At 35.9% G+C, this 15,518-nt stretch overlaps 1 protein-coding gene across 1 annotated transcript in view; it reads left to right on the top strand.

Moving 5' to 3' along the window:
- LOC135219929 (coiled-coil domain-containing protein 170-like) overlaps nucleotides 1-15,356 on the top strand; it is a 43,482-nt gene extending 28,126 nt beyond the window's left edge. Inside the window, exons 10-16 of the mRNA XM_064257146.1 lie at nucleotides 1,399-1,507; nucleotides 4,757-4,867; nucleotides 8,039-8,163; nucleotide 10,859; nucleotides 10,904-11,076; nucleotides 11,615-11,716; nucleotides 12,844-15,356. Of these exons, the coding sequence (XP_064113216.1) occupies nucleotides 1,399-1,507; nucleotides 4,757-4,867; nucleotides 8,039-8,163; nucleotide 10,859; nucleotides 10,904-11,076; nucleotides 11,615-11,716; nucleotides 12,844-13,084 (862 nt within the window). The 3' untranslated portion in view covers nucleotides 13,085-15,356. The remainder of the gene's footprint in view (nucleotides 1-1,398; nucleotides 1,508-4,756; nucleotides 4,868-8,038; nucleotides 8,164-10,858; nucleotides 10,860-10,903; nucleotides 11,077-11,614; nucleotides 11,717-12,843) is intronic.
- Nucleotides 15,357-15,518: the final 162 nt, after the last annotated feature.

The raw sequence follows: 15,518 nt of genomic DNA, 5'->3' as shown, positions 1-15,518 counted from the left end.
AAAATGAGGTAGGCCTCGGAATATTTCAGTGTGTGAAATGTATTTATAAACTGAATATTATTGAATGTTTTGTAAATAGACCCTAGCGCATCCTAAAGCCATGCTACAAATTGCATACAGCATAAGAAATACTCCGTTTTCCAATAAGTTACACTCATGCATAGGGTAGGCCTACTCTTACTTTTATAATCATGGTAAGTTCATTCAGTGGCATGATAAAAAGTTGCTTACCTATTGTACCTATTGTGTTCAACATTTATCAAGTGGTCTTTCAAACTCATTTATACTGATTTATTACTGTTGTTTTTGTGCAGTTTACTTGAGTAGCAAAAGGTGTCACCACCCACTGTTTTTCCCAGTATTGATAAATGGAGCTTCAGTACTGAAACAAAACTTTTGTTCCTGATGTTGACATTCAGAAATGTAGGATTGGTGAGTTTATTGGGGACCAATGATGCCCCATGACATTTTTTATATTTGATAACCTTTGTATGGATTTAATTTGCATATTATGAAGTGAATCATATAAATGATTGTTTGAAATAGATTAATAAAGTGCAAACTTCATGACATGTTCATTTGTTGTGGCATATGTTGCTCATAATCCTTTAAACTTTTACCACTACAGTCTTACCAATTTTCCTTGCATTTTTAAAACATGACTTTTTTCCATTTGCCACATAGTCCTTAGTTTGGAAAATTGAACATTAGTGGGTTAAATGTACAAAGGGGGTGTCTCTGAAGCATATTGTAGGCTGATAGCTGAATAATATCCTAGTTCAATACTACAGTGGCTACATATACACCAGGATGTCAAGTTTTAGGCATTACCTAAAGTTTAAGACCTTTTGTCCTTTGTTGACTCCATTAGAGATGAATTTGCTTATCAAACCATACTACCCTATAGGGAGGCTCAAGACAAACATTTAGATAGGTTATTCACTTTCCTGAGATCATTCAGTCCAGAGTTATGGCGAAATTTGGTGCAACATCCAACTTCAACACCAGTTGGGTGGTGTTGAGTTTCTATTTTCAGTGGTAACATTTAACAAGTGAAAATATAGATAAAATACTACAATTTACATGTGCTTTTGTCAATTTTTGGGGCAAGGGGTGGTGCACAGTGAACCTACTCAGCCTACAGTCTTATTATTTTTTTGTCTTGGTCTTCCTTCTCTATTGGAGACATTGGGCATGAGCATTCTGCTCTTATAATTAAGTTTGCAGGTAGTGATCACTGTACTTGACAAAAACCAAACCCCTAATGATTTTCTTAGGCTGGGCTAACTCAAGTTTCATAAGCCTAAAACTTAGATTCTTTATTAAACATTTTAGTTTAATTGCCTGTCCTTTTGATAAAAAGCTTTCCATTCCACTGATTCACATTTTATGGTTCAGATATAAACGCCAGTGCAGGGTAGTTGAGAGACTGAACAGCGAAATTGCCGAGACGCGCCTCCAGCTAAGGGATTTGCAGTCACAGTTGACAGATGCTGCTGATGAAAAGGTGAGAGAGAGAGTGTGTGTCTGTGTTTGATTCATAAGCCAAAGGAAACAAAGAAGAATCATCTCTCAAATCTGCTTCCATTTACCATCGATAATAGACAGTACGCAGGTTAACCTATGTTAAAAGCACCTGTAGAAACGGCATGTGCCATACTGCCAGGGAATGCTTTTTAATATTACATGTTCAACTGCCACAGTTTCACAAGAAAAATTGCTGTAAAGACTGAACAATGAAAGTTACATTGAAGCAATCCACAAACAATTATAGGGAAAGGTTCATGCATATACTGGATTATATGTCCTTAGCTTTAAACCAGAGTGTTTTAATGGGACTTTTATACTTAAGATGTATCCTGTTTTAACCGAAGAATTTATTTATATAGGGGAATCAAGCAAAATGGAAAATAACTTTTAAGATTATATATATATATATATATATATGTATATATATATATATATATATGGTATATATATATACAATGTATACATATATTTATTTATTTATGTTACCTATAGACAGGCAATCCCCGGTTAACAAGGTTAGCTGGGTTCAGTTCCTAACCGAAACTTGGTGATAACAGTACGTAGTACTAATAACCTGCTTAACAGCACCGTTAGCCAGATATTGGTTCCGTTAACCAAAGATCGGCGCCGCTAAGCAGAGATTGGTGTCGCTGACCATAGATCGGCGCCGCTAACCGAAAATCCGCACCGAAAATCCCGTAAACAGCGTCACTAGACAAGCACCAGAAAACCGTATAGCCAATAACCAGTGCCACCATTAACCTTGGGGTACCTGTATATATATGTTAAAAGGGACTAATTGACCCTGTTTTAATTAAAAGGAGAGTAATCACTCATTGGCAGCGTAACCTACCTTGGCGTCCACTGGCAACTCTACAGCTAAATCAAGTTGTTAGACCTAAGGCCAAAGCCAAACTCTGAGATACAAAAATATTCTTTATTTCCCCAAAAGAACTAACATGAAAAACAAATAAAATGAATTGAAAATCCCAAAACCATGAAACACAATTACTCCTCTAATAGTCATCTTGATTAAAAAAAATGTCACACTATTCTCATTGTCAAAACCCCATCAGTATTTTCCCAAAACAAAATTGTCAGTTACAAAATTAATTTTCTCTGGTGAAAAACCGAATCCATCTGTAAAAGAAACCACAATTATTGGAATTGAAATAAAAAAAGAATGGATAAATATCCAATAAAGATATTAAATGCATTCCACAGCACTTCAGCTCCCTTCAGAGTATCTGTAAGAATTAAAAGTTTCTTTTCAGAGTTTATATATACATACATATATATATAATATATATATATATATATATATATATATATATATATATATATATATCAGATTTTAAAAGTTATTTTGCATTTTGCTTGATTCTCCACCTTCATTGGTGGAAATAATTAATTTTCACTGTGTGCATATGGAATAAGCCAAAAAGCCAACCAAACCATCGACATGCTGAGTAACTTTCCATGTTTGATAATCATGTAATGATTGATGCTTCTACAAATAAAGAAAATAAACAAATAAACTGATCACTAAGAGTCAGCAATAAACTGGGAAGAAAGATGTAATTAGCACTATAATTATTAATTTGCTGGCCTTGTATAGGTAAGCATTATTTTAAATCTAAAGAAGTGTAATGTGCACCTCGTTTACATCCTTGTTAAATAAACCATTCCGACTTTGTTTAATTGTCCAAATGGGAATTACTGGCTGTATTAGTCCCCTACTTCTGCCTCATCTTTAATAAGGATTTTGCAGAATAGAACTAAGAATAATGTATTCTCACTATATGTACATCTATCTTTCATATAATAATATAACGTTCACAAAAAATACTTTTGATTTTTACTTTCTTAGTTCCTATTTTATTTTTTTACTCTTAATTCATTTTCCTTTAATAGATAGCTCTGTGATGGTCAGCTTATTAGTTTTACGTACTGGTACTTCATCTATATTTGATATACATTTATTGCCAGATAAGTACAGGGTGGTCCGAAAGTCTTATTACCCCTACCAAAAAGTACCAACATATAGAGGTTTGTACAAGTATTGCAATAATACAAAATACATATCCTGGATTCAGTTTATTCTCTGCAAGAACAATAGAACAAAATAAGAACACTGAAACAATAGAAGAACAAATAATATGGTAATAGAGAAGATGCACTGGATTCAGTTTATTTGCTTTCATTGATACTGTTACACATCAAGACGTTCTGTATGAACACTGTCATTTTCGTGGCACAAAATGGTGTGGCGCCATGTGCCATGTTCTGTGTGATATTCGACGAAGCCATGCTTTGGTAATTTGTCGCAAATGCTGCCCAAACAGCGTCCTTCAACTGTTAGGTATTTTGGCACTGTTCACATGAAACTTTCTCTTTGGTACGGGTAACAAGACTTTTGGACCACCCTGTACAATGTATATTCCATATTCCAAATAGATGTGATTACAGACTCTGGTTATGTTTGCTGGAAAATATAATTCCGCCATCTACTACAAATATATTATTGATTTCAAGTATTTTATTATATTTCAGGAAGAATTCTCGGTATTCTGTGAAGAAAATTATGAAAACGAAAATAATTATAATGTAAATGTCTTTTTAAAGTAAACTAATTCAAAACAATCTGTTTTGTCGTGATTTACAGCCTGTGCCAAAATTAATGCTAATGCCAAGTCTCATTGGGATCTAACGAACATAGCAAGCTGTACCAAGTAATTATGAAACACTTATATACATTGCTTCCTCACATTGACAATTATGTATGTACTGTAGAATATGGGTTAATGTTGCTGTTGTTCTCCGCATGTAGCCAGCCTTGTTATATCACAGACCGTTGCTCCCAGAGTGCTTCATAGGGATTAGGGATGAAGTGGTGACCCTCTCCATTTCCTTCTCAGTTTTGTGGGTGTCACATGAGCATCATCTCTTGCATCTTTTAACTCATTACAACCAAATTTGCTCACAGGTAGCAATTTTGGGGATTAAACTGAAGTCACACTTTGGTGAGCAAGCATGACTGCAGATGTGTTCCAACAGAGAGAAATAAATAAATAGTTGTGACTTCAGGAGCAAAATGTTGAAAAATTCCTGAAAATCTTTCTGTGGATCACCAAGTGCATACTGTGCTAAGACTTCCTTCACCCTCCTGTAACAATTCCCCGCCATTAAGAGAAGCTAAGACCACCTACTGATTTTGCTTTTACAGAGTCGAGCAGCGCAGCAACAGAAGAAAATTGATGAACTGACAACGAAAGTGAACGAGCTGGACACCATTAGATCGAGGCAGCAAAAAAAGATCACGCAGCTTAAAGAACAGGTGCCACATAAGCGGAGATATGGTTTGCATGTGCTCGTTTTTCCCCTGCGAGTTTCCTGCTCTATTCAGAAATTTTTGGCCCATTCTTTTCTGCATGTCTTCAAACTTCAGCTGACTTATTTCAGCATTTCTATCTCTATTATGCTTCGTTATTGTGCTTTAATTTCAGTCTAAGCGTAAATCACAGTAGGTTATCGTTGTCTGTTGCTTTTTCGATTTTTTCATCCAGAAATATTTCCTTCTTCACTATTACTCTTCTCATGGTTTCATGTTAAGATAGATCTACATGATCTTTTACTTGTTTCAAAGAGACAAAAGCAATACAGCAAATTCATGAAAGTAAAGCGAAGTGATGAAATCAAAGCGACATGAGAAGAGCAAGATTATCCAGCTCCAATATAACTCCACCTATGAACCTTGTTAACTTCCCCACAAAGTCAAGTCGTCTTTTAGTTCTTTCTCATTTCATTCATCATTTGTTCATTGCTTGGAGAGATTTGCACACATTTACAAAGAATGCTTTATCAAGGTCAACTGTGATCATACACTGCATGCTACAAGAGATATGGGGATATTTGTCTGAAGGTAATGTAAAAACAGTTGCCTTCATTTTTGTTATATACATATACATGTTTATTTTTCATTTATATTCCTTTTTTGGTTCTCTGTATTGGACAGTTTCGCTCATTTGCGGTCTGTTTTTATTTGGAATTCTATTTCATGGAAGTTTGCCTAATGTGCAAGCTAATGGACTTCAAATGTTCTGTATGAAAGTGCGCATTCTTCAAGAAACAATGATAATGATATTATTATTGTTGTTATCAATTATTATTAGTGTAGAAAACTGTTTCATTTCAGTTTTTCTATCAGTGGGTTTTGTTATGATCAAGTTAGACCCAATCTTTATTCTTGTGAGAAGAGGATTCAAATGTGGTTGTTTGGGGGCATTTATGAAATCAATCAGTTCTAGAGTGGAACTCATTTGAGAGTCCGGAATTGAAGTTGCATGGGAACAAAGGAGAAATTGAAAAAATAGGTGTCAAAACCCAACCTCCGGAATCTCAACATTCATATAGTATATAGAAAAATAACTATACTTATGAGAGTTTTGCTAAAACAAATCACAAAAATATCCAATTCTAATTCTTAAATGGGAGAACATTTAAATCATATATCTTTCAAAAGAATCAGATTTTCTATTTAACTGTCAAATATGATGCTCTGGAGCCCCTTTTCTTTATGTTTATATTTGCAAATCCTCCAAAAATTTTACGAAACAACCATTTGCACAGAGTGAATATGCATGATAGTGAGACCTGGCATTTTTTTAGTTAAAGATTTCCTTGTATACGTAATCAGTGTGGGATTTTGCGATTTTGCTAGCAACATTCACCGCTCTTTGCAACTTAGCCCCGCCCACTGTTTACATCACGACCATTCCTTGAAGTTGATTGCATGGAAGTAGTTTTGGAAAGTTGGTGAATCTGTGGTTCTTTTATCTCCATTAATTTAGCAAAGGTTGTTTTACTGGGCTGAAATAAGTTCAGTTTATTATCAAAAGGAAACATTACATTATCCCCTGAAATAAAATCATATTACACATCTCTCAAAAAATGGTAGGAAAATAGGAAAATATGAATGAAGTCATAAGTGTTCGTCAATGCTTCAGTGTAATTTTTCATAAATGGGCTCACCTGACCACGGAGGTAACACAGGGAATACCAGCTTTCAGATAGGTGCACTTTAATTACCAGACAATGATAATTGCAGTGCCGTCTAATATTGTCAAGAATGTTCACCATCCTAAATTTAAACACAAAGACTGTCTCAGTGCTACTACAGACAGGTATATTACATTTTACTACATTTTATAGTAATAAAATCGATTTCATTACAATCGTTTACACATTCAGTGGGATGACAAGAAGTGATTGCACTCTACAAAACCAAAATATACCTATGATTAACCTAAAGTTACAGTATGATAGGGTCACAATCTAGATAGACCATACGAGTCGTACTGGATGGAATTTGCTGAGAATTTTCTTGGTGGCATTATCTCCTTTCGAAATGATGATATCACATGAAATGATGTAGACCTATAATGTCCAATGTATTTTTTGTGTTTATGCAGCTTATGACACTTGGATTTGCTGTTATGGTGCTTGTAGTGTCTTTGAAAAGTTTTCTGAGATGACCTAACAATGCAGAATAAATAAACAGAACTGTTCATAAAATACTAGTATAAAGAATTATCTGCCTACTGTTTTCAATTGAAATTTAGTCATTTGTTTTAATTAAAATAATCGAGATCATGAATATATATGGTAGAATGTTCTCCTAATAACAGAGAAAGGGAGAGAGAGAGAGAGAGATTTCCTGACACTTATGTATTATTTTGTCCAACAGGGTAATCTACACGAATGTCTCCAAATTCAAATAAATCAGGCTAGTTTGTCATTTCATGCATGTCTTTTTTTCAGCCTTCATTGGTTCTTTTTTTATTTCTTTTTTTAGTATGATGCTTTCCTACCATAGCCTTCATTTTCATAGAAATGCTACAGTAGCCTTATTTGTGTAAATATATTTTTCTATATAATTTATTGAGAGCAGTTCAATACGTATAGTTATGAGTAAGGCTGAGACAGCCCTATGATCTGTCTATTATTATTAATTCATATTTCCTATTTTTTAACCATTTTTAATGAGATGTGTATTACGATTTTATTTCAGCAGATTATATAACGTTTCCTTTTGATAATCAGCAGAACTTATTTTAGCTTGGTAAAACAACCTTTGCTAAAGTAATGAAGATGGAAAGAACCACAGATTAACTAACTTTGCAAAACCATTGCCAACCAATCAGCTTCAAGGAATGGACATGACGTTAGCAGTGGACATGGCTTAGCTGAAAGGAGATGTGGCTTTTGCCATAGTAATGCTTATCTCTTGCAATATCTGCTGTAGCAATAAATATAAAAAAGTAATAGCACAATGGATGACTTTATAGAGAATGCATAGCAAAACATAACATTGCCTCTCAAACTTTGTGTCTTATATACCGGTACCTACCACTGTTTCACTGTATGTAATACAAGTGCGCTTTGAGGCACTTACTCCAAGTTACAACTTGAATTGTATAATGTTTAACTCTCAGCCTTTTCTTCCCAGGTGAAGACTCATGGCGAGCAGGTGCTGGAAGAACGACGCCTCAATGAGAATGGGCTTGAGACGTTGAGTCAAGAACTGGCTGTGACAAAACAAGCTGTTAGAGACCTAAGCAGAAGAGAAAAGCAGTAAGGTTATAATATATATTAATATATTATGATATATAGATATATATATATATTATATATATCATATATTATATATATATATAAATATATACACAGTAGCACCTCGAGATACGAAATTAATCCGTTCCGAGGCGCCTTTCGTATCATGAGTTTTTCATATCTTGGACCACATTTTACATGTAAAATGGCTAATCCATTCCAAGCCCTCCAAAATCATCCCAGTAAATTTCATAATAAAGCTAAATTGACCTATAAACAATGAAATACTACAACAATTTGGACCATTCAATACCTAAATTAAGAATAAAAATGCAAAATCTGTAAATAAAGTGTATATTAGTGTACAAGAAATATTACTGTAACGTAAAATGTGGAAGCTTACCTTTTGAGTGAGGCTATCTCCGAAAGTGGCGGCAGAGGAGGAGGAGGACAAACGGCAGATACGTACACTTAACTTTATGAAACATAAAAAAATGTCAGAAAAACAAACTAAACTTTACAAAACACATTAACAAAACTGTAACACTTAACTTTACAAAAAACTTAAAATTTATTTTGTCTTTTTTTTATTTTTACATTTCATTTTACTTTTTTATACTTTACGTAATTTCAATTTCTTCACCACCGAATGGATGCCAGTTCGTTTACGGAATTTTTCGAACCACCCATGAGAAGCCTTGAACTCTGGGGTTGCCGTTGATGTCCCCTCTCTGCCGTCGTCTTCGGCTTGGGCAATCAAATCGCCGAAAATAGCGCTGGCCTTCTGGCAAATTGCCGTCTCGGTTATCGTATCGCCATCGATTTCTTTGTCCTCGATCCATACAAGAAGCAGCCTTTCCATTTCATTATGCACATGGCTCCTCTTGTTGGACAAAATAGTCACGCCCTTGGAAGGTGTAGCTGCTTTGATGGCTTCCTTCTGCTTAAGGATGGTGCCTATTGTCGACGGATTTTGGCCGTATTCCTTAGCAATCACACTCAACCGCAAGCCAGCTTCATACTTTTTTATTATCTCAATCTTTGTCTCCATAGAAAGCATTCTCTTCTTTCTGTGAACTTCAGCAACTTTCTTGGGACCCATGACTATATGTACTGTACGTAATTAAGTTACGTATGTAGTACGTATACTAATTAGGTTCTCACAACACGATAAAGTAGCACTACGAAATCACTAACGAATTTACGATACAAAACGAAATCGTTGGACCAAACGAATGCCACATGTGTACAATAAAGCTTCGGGTGCGAAGTGGCCGAGCGAAGGAACGCCACCACGTAAGATGCATGATGGGAGGGATGCTGTCCAATAGGAGAGAAGCATCTCATGGCTTGGCTAGCATCAGGAACCAATGGGAGAGCAGGAGGATGGTGGCGAGTCTACTAGAACTAAGATGGCGGCGCACGGCGCGAGTTTCAAAATTGTTATCAGGCGAATCTCGGACTTTCAGAAACCTTTCTTATCTTGAAAACTTTTCATATGTAGAGCAGTAAAATTTTTCGTGTCAGCTTTCGTATCTCGAGTTTTTCGTAAGTTGAGCCTTTCGTATCTCGAGGTACCACTGTATATATATATATATATATATATATATATATATAATATATATATATATATATATATATATATATATATATATATATATATATATATGATAATGTTAGCCATTTTCAGAGGACAGAAAATGGCTTAGCTATAAAGCTGAAACCAGTGCTTTACACCCCTATTACATTTTTTGTTATGACTATCATATATATTATATATATATATATATATATATATATATATATATATATATATATTTGTGTGTGCGTGTTTGATTAATTTTCTTTATAGACCTTGTGAAAACTTGAGATGATGCAAGCTGAAGTGGACTGTTTTTGATGTCTGAAAACCCCTCTGTGAGGACTCACTTAGGGATGCCTTCTCCTAGTCATCATCTATACTTGTGTAGATATTGTCCAAAGGAACCTTCATAGAAATAGGGCGGGAGCAAATGGCCTATATGAATTCCTCCACATTACATACAGGCAGTTTCCGGGTTACGATGGTTGTTCCATTCTTGAGATGCGTTGTAAGCCGAAAATCGTCATAGGCCGAAACATCGTCCAAGATCCTAAAAACCTTACTTTTAATGCTTTGGGTGCATTAACAACTATGTAAACTGCATTCTTATAGCATTTTTCATCAAAAAAAAACTTCAAATATTGATTATTTTGCATTTTTGGAGTCATATTTCTTCTGCCAGATCAGTGTTGTAAGCGCCGTAACCCTGGAACAGGTGTCGTAAACCTGGAAATAATTTCTGATAAATATAATTGAAAAGTGTTGTAACCTTGGATCGTCGTAAGCCAAACCCGTCATAAGCTGGGGACTGCCTGTATTTGGGTCTTGCTGAAACAATTTATATTTATGAATTGAATTTATTAAATGATTATATAATGAGGACTGCACGATTAATATGGGGACTGCATAGCTAATTTCTCAACCTCAAAACAATTCTTCATGCTTCATATAATTCTCAAGATGTAATGTTACAGGGACTTTATAAGGATATGTATACATATATAAGTGTTTGTGTATTTTGTTGTAGATTGCTTATTCATGTGTTACTTCTGAATGGGAGACTAAATGGAAATCAAATAAATAAAGAGGAAAAATATAGTATCTGGATTATTCCAGTGAAGGATGAGAAACCAGAGTAGGCTTTTTAATGATGGTACACTGGACTTATTTACCGTTTAGCTCATCGAATTCCGCCGTACGGTGATCGAACTGATGGGCGCTGAGGGTGAGCCGGGTGCTGAGGGCGACTATGAGGCCATCTGTCGTCTGGAGAGGCTAGTTAATACTCATCGAGAACTGACCGATCTCTCACGGCGTATGGATGAAATCACTGCTCCTTCCAGACCAAATAGGTAAGATGCACGGATACAAAGCCTTTATTTGTTAATGCAGACAGTGTGCAAACACTCCTATAAAGCAAGAAAGCTTCCAGAGAACAGAAAGTAGCAAAAAATGGATACAAAGCCTTTATTTGTTAATGCAGACAGTGTGCAAACACTCCTATAAAACAAGAAAGCTTCCAGAGAACAGAAAGTAGCAAAAGAATGGCAAGTGCTAAAAGGAGGTCATAACATGAGAAATGAATTTTAAAATGGACTTCCACATAATAGATATATAATGACAAAAGCAGTGATGCATTTAAAGAGAATCAAGACATTCATTTAGGAGTTGTGGAGTTTTAATCACAAAGCGACTGAATCGTAAGTTTCCAGTTACTTCATTATTCATTATTTATAAAGGAGACTAGGAACTTCACATATATATGGAATATTTGAATGCCTGTAACCATAAAAAATTGTCTGCTTAAATAATATTTATGAACATGGCTTCCATATTCACTATGTGAGGAATAATCAAAATGTGTTATTTTACTGGAATTCTTATTTACAGTGCAAGAACACTGGCGAGTCGATCCCCACCTCTGAGGTCTCCTTCCAGGCCGTCTTCAGCAATTCCTCATCCTCCTTCATTCAGGCTTGATTCGCCACCAAGGTAAATTCATTTCTCATCAAGCAAGACCAGAAATTTAGACATTTTATGATGCCTCACTTGACGCCTGGATTTCTGTAAACTTGTTTAAGAGGCAAATTTATCTTACCTATCAGTATTAGGTGGTACTCCTTTTCTCCCTTCTGACCAGGGCATCAAAGGGCATTCAGTTGTCTGTCCTAGTTGCCTTGTAATAATAGTCAGCCAAAAGTATTTTCTGTGTTCTACAAAAATATCTTCATGTTTCATAAAGTCTCTGAGAGCGTCTAAATTGATTTGTTGTTAAAATCGATATTCATTTATTCAGAATAAAGGAATTCACTTATTAATGTTAAACACAGATAATGCATAAAGTCTATTATACTATTTGTTTGTTACCATTTGAACTTATAAGCAAGTACCAGGTTTTAGATTGCTAACTAAAATTTCACTTCTACTATTTTTGTCTTTTCCTAGTAGCAATTATTACTATCGAGGGCAACCTATCATTCCTGTTTTTATCACTGATTTTAATACAATAATGTTTATGTTATTACTATTGAATAGACTTTTGTATGTTATATGTGGATTGGTTATCTCCTTCGTCCTAGTTGGCAACTTCTGCAACATTGCCCTTATACCTTTGGGAGAGAATCATTCATAATTTCTTTGTTCAGCAAAAGTTGCCAAAATAAAGTGGTTTCTGTATTTTACTGTTTTGCATAGAATGATGTAAAAATATTAATTATTTATTCCACATTCTTGTTTCCTCAAACACAGCTCATAATTTTTTCATGTTCCCCAAACTCAGTTTATAAGTCTTCTGTTAACATAAAAAATAGTTTCTAATTTCAGATATTTACTCAGCACGTTCACAATTCATTATTGTCATTAAAAAATCTCATCAGTTCCCAGTTTTGCTCAAGTCCATTGCCTGAATAACTTTTTCCCCTGAAAAACATCCCACATTTTTTCCCTTATGGCTTATAACCTCAAAATCTCGTAATATTTTCATTGTCCACAAAAAAAAACCACGTTTTGATCAAAAGCTGTACGAACATACTTCCTTTGTTTTCCTCAGTAACAGCCCCCATTTTTCTTAGACTTACAGAACAAAAACTAAAATTTCCCATCATCAATTTCTGTTTCAGGATGAACTCGGAGCACAACTACTTGGACATGTCTGAGGAACTTAGGGCTTTAGCCGATGATGCCCACAACCACCGCCCTCCTCCAAGGCAGGCACGAAGGCCCCCCTCGGCCCACATCCACAGCCACATCCCCAGTCCTACCCTTGGGCACCCACATGGTCATATGATGCTTCACCACCCACATATGAGGACTCCAAGCCCTCCAAAAAGGCCTTCCACTGATGAGGATGATTATAATTAGAGATGCTGGCTTTCTATAATGGTGTGTCACTTTATGCATTTAATGCTGAATACTTTTTATTCGAAATCTTAGGTCTTCGGTTAAAGGAATACTAAGAGAAGTTAAGAGACCATTCCGAGAGATACAACGGCAAATAATATGAGAAATATTTAGCAACATGAGTAGTATAAAGTGGCGTAGGTGGAATCAGATTCTGCTAAATCTGAAATTTGTATCATAATTATTGTTTTTTGTTGTGTCATCTTGTTGATTACTGTAATCGTAATTTTGCTGTAAAAGTAGTATTAAGACTGAGGTCTCTGTTTTCCTTTTCTCAGGAGGTTTTAAGCACAAGTAGGTACATTTTAGTCCTTACAAAATTGCCAAACAATCCTAATTACATTTCTCTTGCACTCAAAGGTTAACTTATTGAGAAGTTGTTAGGTACCAAAATATAGGCAAGGATGAGATCCAGTTGAAAGCACAGGTTGTCGGGGAAATCAAAGATGGCGTGTCTTGTAGAGAATTTCAACAATGTTTTTCTTAGGCCCTCCTGATTAGAGTCCCATTGGGAATGCTGAGAAGACTGATCGGGGGAGTTGGCCAGGGTCCTGATTCTTTAATGGTAAGGGGCGGTCTCTGTAGGCGGTAGCACTCTCAGTGGTAAAAAATGACTGACGTTTCTCAACTGCTGTGGATGACATAGTATTGTCTGACTTTTGTCTGGTGTACAGCTCATTACTGCCATTATTTTTGGACTTCCCCTGCTTGTAGGCAGCTCCTGTTCGACTGATACAAATTGGTAGAAATGTATATATGATATATGTTTTTAATTTCTACCACCTTGTATCAGTCTTCTGAATATAGAATAGCAATTAAGCAGACAATGGTCAGGATTTACAATAGTTTCCATTTATTTCCTGTGGTGAAAAATAAATACTATATGTATTTTGTATTTATATATATGTGTGTGTGTGCATACAGGATGTAACACGAGTTTATGCAAATATTTTGGGGAGTGAAAGAAAAAGTAATTTTGGTTTTATAAACATATGCATTTTAAGACTTCGTTACCATTAGAGTTGCTTTCATGTGATGGAGGTTGGTAGCCTGAGGTATGGGGGAAAGTCGGTGCCATATAGAAGGAGGATGAAGCAATTAGGCTGATGTAAATAAAGTACCTCCCAATCAAATGTATTATTTAGAATTTGAAGAAAAAAGGCATCATCATTGAATCCCTTTCTCTCCCTATCAGTGGTATTCATTGGACACCAATAAAAAAAAAGTAAGCCCAATTGAATCTCTCCTCCATCAAAAGTAGGCTTGTTTATTCATTACACCTTTCAAAGATTTCAAGTGTATTTTTAAAATTTCTCCCTATCCATCTAAAGTATTCAGAACCAATTATAGGGATAAATCAAGTCATGATTCCCCTCAGACTCTCGCATCAGCAAGTTCAGAAAGGTAGCCCAGCTGCTCCAGTCTCGACGAGAACAACCAGCTTGGCAGTGGCAAGTCGTAGTCAGTCACCTGTCATCTTTGGAGAAACTGATCCCTCACGGACATCTCCATCTACATTCTCTACAATGGAGAATGAGAGAGTACTGTACTAGTCTTAGTCTCGAGATCCTCAATCCGTCCTCATTCCTCTATCTGAGAAGGTGAGGAGGGACTTGGTGTGGTGGCTGGACAACAGAAACCTCATTATAGGAGCACCCCTAGATACTCACCCTCCCAACATGCTTCTGTATTCAGATGCATCAACCAAGGGATGGGGCACACACCTGGAGGAATTGCTGACCTCAGGAATGTGGGGGACTGACATGACAGACCCCTCCACATCAACTTCCTGGAACTAAGGCACCCTTTCCTGGCCCTTCAGGAACTTCAAGACAGTGATGAGGCACTCTGTGGTGCTGACAAGCGACAACACCCTGGCAGTGGCATATGTCAACAAGCACAGGGGCCTCATTTCACTCAGTGGACTTGCCAGCCAGATACCTTCTGGGCATGAAGAATGTAGTGGTAGACAAACTCAGCCACCAGAATCAGTTGATAGGGACAGAGTGGTCCCTACACCAGGATGTAGCCGAGAGGTTGTTCAACCTGTGGGGATAACCAGTAATAGACTTGTTTGCCACCCAGCACAACAGAAAATTTCAGGTATTCTGTTCAGTCTTACCGGACCCATGGGCGGCCGCAGAAGATGCATTCCAGCACCCATGGGACAACTTTGACATCTACACCTTCCCTCTGTTCTGCCTGATTCACAAGGTGATCAGAAGGGTCTGACCACCCCAAATGTCATACATATATATATATATATATATATATATATATATATATATTATATATATATATATACTCACATATATATATAATTATATATATATATATATATATATATATATATATATATGTGTGTGTGTGTGTGTGTGTGTGTATGTGTATATAT

Source organism: Macrobrachium nipponense, chromosome 1 (assembly GCF_015104395.2).
Source record: "Macrobrachium nipponense isolate FS-2020 chromosome 1, ASM1510439v2, whole genome shotgun sequence".
Lineage (NCBI taxonomy): Eukaryota > Metazoa > Arthropoda > Malacostraca > Decapoda > Palaemonidae > Macrobrachium > Macrobrachium nipponense.
This window is presented reverse-complemented; position numbering and strand designations above follow the sequence as displayed.